At 38.4% G+C, this 12,687-nt stretch overlaps 2 protein-coding genes across 2 annotated transcripts; both read right to left on the reverse strand.

Moving 5' to 3' along the window:
* Positions 1–704: 704 nt before the first annotated feature.
* Positions 705–2,165, reverse strand: LOC112201426 (putative pectinesterase 11). Its single transcript, XM_024342300.2, has 3 exons — positions 1,704–2,165; positions 1,195–1,622; positions 705–1,062 (listed from the first exon to the last, which is right to left on the reverse strand). The coding sequence occupies exons 1-3, from the start codon at positions 2,088–2,090 to the stop codon at positions 864–866; spliced, it is 1,014 nt and encodes a 337-aa protein (XP_024198068.1). The 5' UTR covers positions 2,091–2,165; the 3' UTR covers positions 705–863.
* A 9,271-nt stretch (positions 2,166–11,436) lies between these two features.
* LOC121053098 lies at positions 11,437–12,267 on the reverse strand. The gene is made up of 2 exons (XM_040519500.1): positions 12,241–12,267; positions 11,437–12,093 (listed from the first exon to the last, which is right to left on the reverse strand). Exons 1-2 carry the CDS (start codon positions 12,250–12,252, stop codon positions 11,521–11,523), a joined length of 585 nt encoding a protein of 194 aa, XP_040375434.1. The 5' UTR covers positions 12,253–12,267; the 3' UTR covers positions 11,437–11,520.
* Positions 12,268–12,687: the final 420 nt, after the last annotated feature.

Consider the following 12,687-nt stretch of genomic DNA (forward strand, 5'->3'; position numbering starts at 1 on the left):
CTCTGTTCTCGGTCCTCTTTTGAAGTAGCAGCTGGAAGATATCGAGATGGTTGAACTGGGTTTACTATATTGAGGCCGAGTTATTATATTATTGTCTCTTGTGCTAATTGATATGATTGTCATTATAATATATGATTGGCTGAACTGGATTTGGAGTTCGACTTGGATTTCGAGACTTGGAGTTCGATTGGCAGGCTTGAAGAGGTGCTTGCAGATTTGGAGTTCGACTTGCAGACAAGATTTGAAGGTACAAATCTTGACTGAATATGTTGCTCTGTATCATTGCTTTGTATATGTTGGTTGGTATTGTTCAAATTCCTTGCCCAGATTGTTATTTATGTAATTGATAGGATGTTATGTTTAATTGTTTAGTGCAGCAACAATGAGTTCTAGTACTACTACTAGTGGTTGCTCTTAATATGACGACAAAAATTTATGTCGCAAGGCTTACGCCTTATGCGCCTTATGCCTCAAGGCTGCAAGGCTCTCCCGAAAACGCCTCGGGTACGCCTTCAGCGTTTTAAAACATTGGTATAGACGTCCATCGTGACGTCTCAAGTGGGAAAAGTTTCAGTTGAAGTTTTTTCCCATTCTCATTGTAATGTTCGTTTTTATTAATGAAGTTCTTATTTGATCAAAAAAAAAAAAACTAACGTGTTTTGGCTTCTGTTTTGTACACTCGACTCAAGGGAAGGTTTACCATACAAACTGCATTCGTGCATATATAAAATTGATCCCTCTTTAGCGTGAACAATGTGAGAGTTCCAAATTAATCTCTCTACAGATTGTTTATTCATTAGTACCTCATACACATAACTACACAAGAACGAACAAAGTCAATCAAAGTATATGTTCCTTAATTCTTAATTTTTGGTGTCATTGGCACTGAGTGCTTTCTTCTTGAAACTGGTTGGTGCTGACCTTAACCAAGCATTGGCATCAATCATGTCCTTAGTCAAGAAGGGTTCGACTTCTTCGCTCGTAAGGTCGCGTGCCCATTCTACTCGTTTCGATGTAGTTGCTCCCCGTCCAGAACATTTATACTGCCCATAGTATACGGTTCTACAAAACCAAGAACAAGAGAGATGAGTTTTTTAGATTCATCCTTGTTAGAATGAAATTTTATGAGTTTCTGTTTTTTGATCGAGCAATAAAATTGTCTACTACGGCTTCGTACATCTACTAATTAAGTACCTTAATTGGTCGGCTGAGTTTCCCCAATCGTCCCAACCTTGTGGCAGTATGGCGCTAGTCATGTAAGTGAAGACAAAGACCACTCTTGAATATGTACCCCAAGGCCTTCCCAACACTGCTGTTTTGACACCGGTGATCTTGCACCCGAAGAACATGAACCCGGTGTCCTCAGCCGGGGACATTCTCCTTTGGGCCGTTATGGCCCCGGTTCCTACCGAAAGAGAATGCAAATGGCACTTCTCAAAGAAAGAAGCAGCATTTCCACATATGAAGTCTACATCTCCTTCAATGTAACAGTTGTTGTAGTAGTGCCTCCCAGTATCATCTAGGAGGGTGTCTTGATGAGACAAAATTCTGCACCCATAGAATGCTGCTCTATCTCCAGACACCCGTAATGCCACCGCTTTCACACCAGCTCCATATGTATTCTGTTGAATGACGATGAATAAAAATCAGAACCGAACATAATTTTTTTGATAAAATGAGAGAATGAATATGAACATATATACCTGAATTGTGAGGTAACGCCCTATGAAATCAGAGGCCAGGACAGAGAAAGTTGGAGACTCGAATATGTCCCCACTATCGTTCCATGTTATAACCGTGTCAGCTGCCTTTGTGCCACTTATTGTTATAAACGGCTTGTCCGCCGGAACCATAACTTTTTCTTCATATACTCCGGGCTTAACCCTAATAAACACGAGCTCTGCGTTGTTGGACGCCACTGAATCAATGGCTTCTTGTATTTTCTTGTAATCACCTTTGCCCGATTGGTCAACTGTTATGAGAATCGCTGAAGTACTCGTGTTTGTTCCTTCCGCTTGAGAATTTGAAATAGCCATGAAAGCATACAAAGCTATGAATACCAAGTTCATCATAAAAGTACCACGAACCATCTTGGACAATTGTAATCTAGTAGCTAGAGATAGAGTAAGTAGTCTCAAATGAATGAATGAATCAAGAATCAAAGAATGTTTTGCAGTTCTGAATGACAATTATGAGTGTTGTTAGAGATTATATAGTCGTCTCATGTGAATGTCAAAGAAAAACTGGCCGCTTTCTTGCCGATAAAGCTTTCACAAATTTTTGAACCAGTTTCGACGTAAGTGAGTGGAGGCCAGGGCAAGAGGAAGAAGATAATGACTTAGAGAGAACGGATTTCCATATGTAGACGTAGCCGGCAGCAAGATTTGTGCTTGAGGCTGAAGAAACAAATTAACGTTTGAAAAAAGAGCCAGGTTTGGAATAGTTTAGTATGAAAAATCTTATAAGAGAGGCGGCGGTTGTGAATTATTGATGTTACACAAATCTTGAGGTCGCTTAAGAACCAGGTTTGGTATGTCATTTGTGTGCGATTCATTGTTGCTCACCCATTAAGTTACATATTGAGGGGCTGCGCCTACGTACGTTCCTTGGATCGATTGGGTCTTGCCCTTGCCCATGACTGCCGGCGTGGACAATATATATGACTTTTTATCTGATAAGGAAGAGAAGAATGCAATTCTTTGCTGTCAACAATTTTTTTTTCTTGGGGCTGTGACCACTTACCCAATTTTGGGCAAAAAATTGCCCACTTACTCCACCAAGAGTTTTTTAACCTCGTTTACCCAATCCAACAGTATTTGACAGTATTACCCTCATTTTAATTTATAAATTACACTCATATTTCTCTCTCTCTCTCTCTCTCTCTCTCTCTCTCTCTCTCTCTCTCTCTCTCTCTCTCTCTCTCTCTCTCTCACAGACTCTCTCTCTCTTCCCTCCCCTCTGCGATTTATTCTCTCTCTCTCCTTCCCCCTCACCGAATTCTTCTCTCACCGGAGACTGACTCCGGCAACGCCGTCATTCCGCCATCCCCGCTGCGCCAAATAAAAGCGCCGCCTCCTCCAAGCAATTTGATCCCCAGCTTGGATCTGTGAAACCCAGTCCAGATCGGATTAGTCCGATCCGATGCGATCCAGGCCGCCACAGATACGACATCGCCTGGCAACCCTCGAACCTGCACCTCCAAGCCATTCCACCGATGAGTACAGCGAGGCAGCAAACCAAACCCAACTACCAACTCGATCTTCCCCTTCCAGCCAGCCACCGTGATCTCATCAACCGGAACAACCATGTCAATCGAGGAACCCGGCCTCGCACCAGACCCACACGTAGTCCACAAGGCCCGTTCGCCAATCCGACACCGATCCCAACCCGATTTGCCCACGCCCCGACAACTCCTCCACGGGCCTCACACTCCGGTGGGTGCCCAGAGCAATTTCTGGGTGCCCATATCACTAGGGGGCAATAAAGCCTTAATCAGCTTCTTGCAATTTCAGACATTGTGATTATCTATTTGGGTCAATTGGATATGTAAACTTGACTTGTATTGATTGGAATTATGTTTATTGGAGGGGAGTAATATAATTATTGGGAGGCAGTAGACACATTATTAGCCCCCAGTAGACTTTGATACGTGGGACCGGGATCACTATAGTGTGGTGTTTTGATAAGTTACATGTTGTTTTCTGTGTATTAAAGTCAAATTATCTGTGAATCCTACAAAAAGGTGCATTTTTGGTGGTCTATTGGGAGGCAGTAGAGACATTGGACTTAGTATTGGGGGGCAATAATATGATTATTGGGAACCAATAATATGATTATAAATTGATCAATTGTGCCTGTAGTGTATTCATTTTGGTTTTGGGAGTTCATACAATTCACTGGACGGCAATAATATGAGTTTTAGGAGGCAATAATATGATTACTGGGGGGCAGTAATATGATTACTGGGGGGCAATAATAGCCCGATTCCGGATTCCAGTCATCGGTCGTCGGATTTCGGTTACCGGTTCCCGGAATCCGGTCATGGGTCGCCGGAATCCTGTCACCGTTCGCCGGAGTCCCGTCGCCGGAGACCGTTCCTGCCACTGGTCACCGGAGCACAGCAAGGTGGAAGGTGACTTCTCTCTCTAAGTGAGAAAGAAGGAGAGGGCAAAAAAGTCTCAAAAAAAAAGAAAAAAGAATTAATTGGGTAAAGGGGAAATAATCTCTTAGAGTGTTTTGGGTAAATGGGGTTAAAAAACAGTTGGTGGAGCAAGTGGGCAATTTTTAGCCTAAAATCGGGTAAATGATCATTTTCCCTTTTTTTTTTTAAAAGAAAAATACCATGTAATGGACTCATCTCGGTGAATATGCATGGTATAATTTTGGTGGAAATGGCATGTAAATATATATATATATATATATATATATATGTATATATACACAGATTCTATCCAGAGCGGGGCCTCACTCTGAAATTAAAGTGCGAGGTTAGAGTTTAGGGTCACTTTTCGGTCACATATCCACATCTTGACCGTTCAGTTTTTAGGTACTAATGTATAAATCTTCTTTGCAAAATTTCAATCAAATTGATGGTCATTAAGGCATTGATAACTGCCTTAAAGCTAGTACGGTTGAGGGTGGACAGATTTAGTTCGTCCATTGGTTTAAGCGAGTTAGATACCTTATATATCATCAATTTAGCTGTAATTTTGCAGAGATAATCTATACGTTAGTACCTAGAAACTGAAGGGTCGATATATGGATATGAGACCGAAAGTGACCCTAAACTCCAACCTCACACGTTAATTTCAGAGTGAGGCCTCGCTCTGGATGGGATTTGTGTGTGTGTGTGTGTGTGTGTGTGTGTGTGTATGAGGGCCCTTTCACTAAGAGATTCTTTTTTTGGTCTTTTCTAGGGATAGGACACTAGACAAACTTTTTTTTTATCACATTTCGGCATCTCAACCATTCATTTTTTAGGTCCTAATGTGTAGATCATTTCTTCAAATTTTCAGCCAAATCGGTGATCGTTAAGGTATCAAACTAGATTAAATCAACAGATGAACTAAATCTGTCAAACTTGAATCATTCATACTTATAATCTTAAGTCGCCGTTTTGAATGCCTTAACGATAATCAATTTGGTTGAAAATTTGCAGAAGTGATCTGCACATTAGAACTAAAAACTGAACGGTTAAGATACCAAAATATGATCGAAAATTTAGTCTAATGCCCTTTCCCTAGAAAAGACTAAAAAATGGGATCCCTCACTAGAAGGGCTATATATTTATGGAGGATCAAGAGAGGACCTCCTTAAATTTGAAAAGTGAGGATGTTTTTATTTTTAGGATGTGTTTTAATTCTCTAGTTACCTACACACATATGAATCCTATAAAAAATTAGCTAAATAAAAAAATGTTTAACCATTTGATTAGCACAATGTTCGTTTTAATTTTATCTAACGGATTACATTTGTTTACATAATTTTAAATGACCAAATGATCATGGATTTGGTTTATTTTTTGTATACATCATTCTTGCATAGGAACCTAAAGGACCAATGGTTGAAATCATTGAATTAGGTTACATACTAGTGTAAAATAATCCCATAACAAAAATCCTCAAATTCTTAAAGTAAGGAGGTCCTCTCTAGAACGGACCTATACACACGTGTCTTATATTGGATTAGTGTGATTCTAGATAGTGCGATGACAGAGTAATTTAAAACTATGTATAACTTGACATGCAGAAAGTTTACAAATGTGAACTTAATTAACTAGCTAGAGTAGGGAAGAGACGCACCGCATTTCATTTGCTCAACCGCTTTAACTGCTCAAATTCTATAAATTTGGTATTCTAAGTAAGAAAAACGAAGAAAAGTAAGGAAGTATAAATGTGTAATTGACTCAATATTCTCACTTGCATACTCTGCATTAAATCAATGCAAGATCTTGTTGCCTATATATGTGTTGGTAGTCATTAAAGTACACTAGAGAATTAGGCCGCGCTTTGATGCTGCATACTCTGCATTAAATCAATGCAAGATCTTGTTGCCTATATATGTGTTGGTAGTCATTAAAGTACACTAGAGAATTAGGCCGCGCTTTGCTGCGGGATTGTTTTTTATTAATGAACTAGAAGTATGCAACGGAAGAAACAAATGATTACATGCGACTGAGATAAATTGATCGGTAATTATTTTTGTTGAAATTTACAAATAAACCCGAAAGGGAAGAAAAAAACGGGGCGTAGACCTTTTGAAAGCAGCCAAATAAATGTCAACACCTGCTGCCAACAATCTTTCTTCATAAAACAAAGAAACACACCCAACCTCTCTATCTCTCGATTGTGACTGAGTTAATAGTCTGGAAGGGTCGAGGAGATGACATCGGTATATATATCAGGAAATAAGGACGGAAACATAATTTCCACCAACCGGCTAGGCTCGAGCCGATACACTAAACGGCTTAGTGCACTATACGAAAATGTGAAGAGCAGAAGAGTAATCATTTTCGTAACAGGTACTTTTGTACATAAAAAAACTGCATTTTTCAAACCTAAAAATTTTCAAAGTCTTTGAAAGACTAATCACAAACAAACTTGTACCTCAGACATCATATGACATAAACAAAATAGAGAGACAACTTTAGCAATTAGAAATCAAACTCCACTACATCATGATAAATTTCACAGTGAGAGTATAAACAGTTAATACTGTTTCAAAATGTATACCTGAATTTGAAGGAGCTAAACAACGTAACAACAAACTGTTCCTCAAATCTGCAGAATAAAAACACCGGTGTTCACTTTCTCAAACAAAGAATAGAAAAAGATGAATGTAATCAATTATAACAATTCGAGGAACAATGGTTACAGATAGTTACTTCATTTATACATTGCAACCCGAATAACTGAAAAGATAGAAAAACAAACCTGAATAAAAGCAAAAGATTGAAACAGGAAGGGACAACAGATTGAGGAACAGCAGCAGAAGAATGACAGCCACAATTTTTTGCATCAAACCTGAAACAATGAATACAAAATTTATTCACAAAGTATTGATTTAATCAGAAGCAATTAAACGCTAAAACCACAAAATACCAAGGTCACAATCAAATAAAATCAATAGAAAGATCAATTCCTGCACAAAAAACGCTGAATGGTATGGTACTATCAGTTCAAAAACTACTTATGAAGACCATGGATTGAAGAATTAAAAAAAATCAGAACTTGGCTCTGAAATGAATCATGTCTTTTCATCAATTAACTTCCAACAAAAGAAAAAGAAAAAAAAAAGAGAGAATAAAGAAAACGGAAGATATGCATGTCTAAGTAGAAAGAAAGGACATATGCGCATGTCCATGCAAATATAGAGACTAATTAATGATTTTTATTGTTCACGATTCACGAACCATGTTGCTGCCCATTAAGCAGAAGAAGTATATAAAATAGAATTGAAATTTGCAAAAAATGAAGTCAGGAAAAGAGAACTGAATTGAAGTTGAAAAGAAAACTTTGTTCCAATTGTAGTCAGTACAGTCAAATGAATCCCCAAACGAAAAAGAAACTGTATATTACACAGCTAAGACTATAGCCATAATCTTCACCAAAAAAATCTAGCACAATCCACTATCAAATCTGACCATTTAGCAATATGTTGGACCCAACTTGGAAACTGATCTAAATTAACATTGTGGGTATCCTTGACATCAATTCCAACATTAAATAACAGAGGCATCTGTTACAGATATGAATTGCTAAATATCAATCACAATATTAAAGAAGAAAAACAAACGCCTATAATACAGTGGACAACAATAAATTTAGAACAATGACATTTGAGTTCCTCCTATAGTTTGCGACTACAACAAAGATATAAATATGACATATCAATAGCCAAATTCAGTACCTTTCAATTTATCTAGTTCCCTCAACAAAGAAACTCTGGTTTATAAAGCAAGAAGATAAAAACTTTGCTTAACACCAGTTATTGATATTTGATTATTAACCGGGATGTTCATCAGATTTCCCTCATTAAAACTGCATTTCTAAAAATGAGGAGTGACGTATCAATTCTCAGTTTTCTCTTGTGCAAACTAAGAAAGAAATGAAAGCTAGTGCTTATATGCAGGGGATCAGATCAGAAGTGAGGAATTCAGATGCAGCCAAGTTTCATCCATAATGCTAGAAGCTACTACCACGTGTTTCCACTTTAACCAAATACTCTTGATCAAAAGTTAAATGGAGAATACCGTAGATCATGGATCAGAATTACCAAATTCATTGCATTTTCTTGCAGCACATGTTTATTCAAGTAATTTCTTGTCACTGCAGTTCTAATCTGAGGAGTGACTTAAGTGTCACAGTAGATCAGACTGCCTTAAGTTTCTTCTTTTCTTTTTCCAGAACATTATAGGGAGGACAGACGTTGAGATTTTCAGTGGGGCTGGAGTTAAGGAATCTCAAGACTTCAAGAGAGGGGTTTTAGAAAAAGGGATACCGGCGAAAAGGGAGATTACATTCAAGACTGAATTATTTGGGACAAAGACGTTTATATATATATATACATATATATATATATATATATATATATATGAAAGCTGTTTTCAGCAAGGCAGGGGAGACAATTGGTATAAACTATATGACGATGGACGTGTCTGATCAGGTAATGGAGATTTTATCTCAGTATTCAATTGATTCAGATACTTCTCTGCATGATCGCTATATCAACCAAATTCAATAGATTCTTAGAAAATTAACACCAATCAATGTAATCAACAATCACAAAGTAAATTCTTGAATAATCCATCAAAAATCACAAAGCAAATCCATCGAATCAAATGAACCACCTTCTAACCAAAACTTCAAAATTACTGAAGATCAAAACGATACCTTACAACCTTTCTGATCAATAACTGGAATTCCAAAGCCAAAGATAAACCAAACCCTAGAACGTAAAAACCCATATCAATTACACACCAAAGGACACGAAAACTAACAAAAACAATACCATAAGAAAACTTCCAGACCTGCAATCCTCACTCTCGCCAAACCCAGCAAAGCCACAAATTCAGTGTTGTAGAAACCAAATCCCCTTGTTTCTTTCTATTCGAGCACCACAGTCTCCAAACCAAACCCGGTCCCTTCTAGAGCATCAAAATACAAACAAGAAAACGACGACCGACCACTCTTAAGTCTTAACCCAGATTCACAGTGGCAACCTGTAATTTTTGGAAAAGAAAGGGCAAAACCGTCATTGCGCACCCTTATGAACAGTAGTTGTGAACAGTATGAATAGTGGATTGACGTTTAGTATATTTAAAATGTACAGCTCTATCTTGAATCATGTTGATCGTCCAATTAATCTATTGATCGATGACATGCATGTGTCAAAGAGCACTTAAATATCACCGTAGCAATAGCTTTAACATCATTCCATGCTACGATTCTATAAATTTCATACAGTCATACTCTAAGTTACAAAATAAAAATGTGAGGAAGAACAAATGTAACTAATCGAATCTAGCTATTTTCTCAATTACATATTTTGTGTTAAATCAATACAAGATTTGCTGTCCTATATATGTATAGGTACTGATTAAGGTATATGTTGTTGCGGTTAGGGGCGGAGGTAGTTCAGGACGAGTGGGGACCACTGCCCCCTTTGAGATTATGACATATGACATTGTAGTATACAATTTGCCCCCATCAGAGTATCTTTAGCAGACTCTCTATTGTAGCTTCTTAACTATTTTAGAGAGCATGTTTAGCTTTTTATCTATTTTAGCAGCTGCACCAGACTCCTAAGTGGCTGTCTATTATAACTTTTAGCTATCTCACTCCTAAATATAGAGAGCGGGATGAGGCTCTCTATAATTTAAAATATTAATTTTAAGTTATTTTATGTAATTTATAAATACATTTAAACTATTTAATATTCATTTAAAAAATAATATAAATTCAAAACTAGCTAATATAGAGAGCATTGATGCAGATGTGATTCTAAAGTGGCTAGCTAAAATGACTTTTTAGTGTTAAAGGAAAAACATATTATGTGCCTTCGTCTGACGGAGAGGGAATCAAGGAATCAGTGATTACCATCAATCAACACAATTACGGATCAATCAGCATTTAATGTTGTCATTGTAATTGATATTTCTATTGTAATTTTGTCCCTATATAAAGGGACTATGAAATGAAATGAGTAGACCAATTTCAATCTATTTTTACTTTTACACGTTATCAGCACGCTCAGAGCAAATAGGCAAGAGAAACAAAACCCTAGGAAAAAAAAACTTTTTCTTTACAGCCACCCTAAACAAAAAAAAAAAACAAAAAATTTGGCTTTTTCCTTTTGTTGCAAGCCCACACGGGCCTCCACCCCAACCCACCTGCACGAGGCATCCCCCAGCAGTCCAACGCCTGCAACAGCGCTGCTCCCTACCGCATCCAGCTCACGTCCTCGCAGGCCAGACCGGCCTCCAGCACGCGTCCCACAGCCCCCGCAGACCTCGTTGCAGACCCGCGCCCAGCAGCCCATCCCAACACCAATCCGCCCTAGCCATGGTCTCACCGCAGCCTACCCCGCCTTCACCCTTGCAGTAGTAACTCGATCTGCAGCAGCCCATCTTGTAGCAGCAACTCGCCTAGCACCTGCAGTAGCCATTTGAACGCCGGCAGCAGATCTCTAGCAAGAGAGTCAGAAGACGAAAAAAAAAAACCAGAAGAAGATGCATAAAAGAAGAGAGAGAAAAAAACGGTGTGACCTGGCCCAAAGAAAAGGACCCGGTCCAACAACAATCCAAAAAAAAGAAAGCAGGCCTTGCTGCCCAAATTTTTTTTTTTAAAAAAAGCAAGCCTGCCGCCCAGAAAAAAAAAGAAGAGAAAAGCAAAGAAAAAAAACAAGGCCTTGTGGCCCACTGCTGAAAGACAGAGGAAGCGGCCTAGTTTTTCTCAAGCCCAAAAACATCGCTACGCACACCTGCATCAACACGTGCGTGCGCTAGGATCATTTTATTTTCTCGAAACCAAATATTTTTTTTTTTTTATATATTTTTGGCTGCCTGATATCCCAACCAGACCAAGGAAAGCAGAGATATATAAGAGACCAGTAATGGACACCGATGTTGATCGCAATCCGCAACAACTAAATCAATTCTTGCGTCGTTATAGGAAGGTTAGATGTCCAGTGATGAATAAAAACCTCCAAGATGATCTAGTCGATCACCTATGGACCATGAAGTTACAAGCTGATCAGAACCACCAGTGAGCTTCTTTTTTTTTTTTTTTTTTGTGCTTTCAATAAGTGGCCATGTTGTCATGATAAGTGGTCATGGCCTACTTTGGTTGTATTGTTGTGTGGTATGCTTTTACTTTGTGTTGTGTGCTTTTAATTTGTGTGGTGTGCTTTATTATGAAAATAAAAGTTCAATGCTTTTTTACGAAGATGATCTACTCAACAAAATAATTTTTATTATCATAAATTAAAACACAAACCATTCAAAGCAACTAACAATATTCATTACATCCAAGATGTCTCGCCAAGTGGATCATAAGTGGTCAAGGCTGTGTTGTCTCCTTCAGGGGGTGTAGGATCTTGAGATTGTTCCGGGATGCTTGAAGTTTCTGCCTCCTTATCAATTATTTGTTGTTGCTTCCTCTCCCAATAACTCCTCTTTCTTGGGGTGAAAATTGATGGATCCACCTGCATCGTGCGAGCATCCTCAGCGCGTTGCTCAATTAGTTGACCTTCCTCAAACTGTCTTTGCCTTTGTTGGTACTCGCGTTTGGTTTGTTCATAACATTTCTGCATTTGAACTCGTAGGCCATCCGCATCCTGCTTATTGCCTTTTTTCTTAGCTAGCTTCTGTGCTTTTTGTCCTTGAGGACGTGCCTTTCTTGATGACGGAAGCTCATCCTCGGTAGTGGTTGTTCCATCGTCATCCAAGTTGACATGATTAGGAACACTAAAGTGGGTGTTTCCCATTGATGGTGTTTTCCCAAACTTTTCCGTATTTTTCAAGTATTGCCAACAATGCTCAAACACAAAATCGCAACCTTCCGAGTCGTAGTACGTTGATTTAACAGTCATGAGCTACATATAATATTAAGTAAATAAAATATTAAAAAAATATTGGCTTAGTATAAATCGATGAATAAACTATATAACAACATTTTACTTTTAACAACTACATGATAAATAAATCAATAATCATTATTGAACATATTTCAATATAATTACCTCGTCCTCCATATTTTCACCGCTTCTTCGTTGAAAGTGTTCGACCTTGTTAAGAGCTTGGCGCCACTTCATACATGCCGGACTTATTTTCTTCCAACGAGCGTGGCAACTAGAATGTGTTCTATCCATGCAACCTGCCGGTTTGTGAGCATTGTACTCCTCCGCCACACGACTCCACAATAAGTCCGACTTTTGATCTTTTCCAACGCAACCATCACCCCCAACAGTGATCCAAGCTTGGCAAAGAATAACTTCTTCATTGTGCCTCCAAGAATCCCCTCTTGGAGCCATTTTTTCCAAGACAAAAAAAATAAAAGGAAGATATATTTAAGAACAAGAAGATGTAACAATGAATGGAAAATTGTGAAGGAAATGGAGGATATTTGGTGTGAGGAAATAGAAAAGAATGGGTAGGTATTTATAGAATTTCCTATAATTCACTGTTCC

Source organism: Rosa chinensis, chromosome 5, assembly GCF_002994745.2.
Source record: "Rosa chinensis cultivar Old Blush chromosome 5, RchiOBHm-V2, whole genome shotgun sequence".
In the NCBI taxonomy this organism is placed as follows: domain Eukaryota; kingdom Viridiplantae; phylum Streptophyta; class Magnoliopsida; order Rosales; family Rosaceae; genus Rosa; species Rosa chinensis.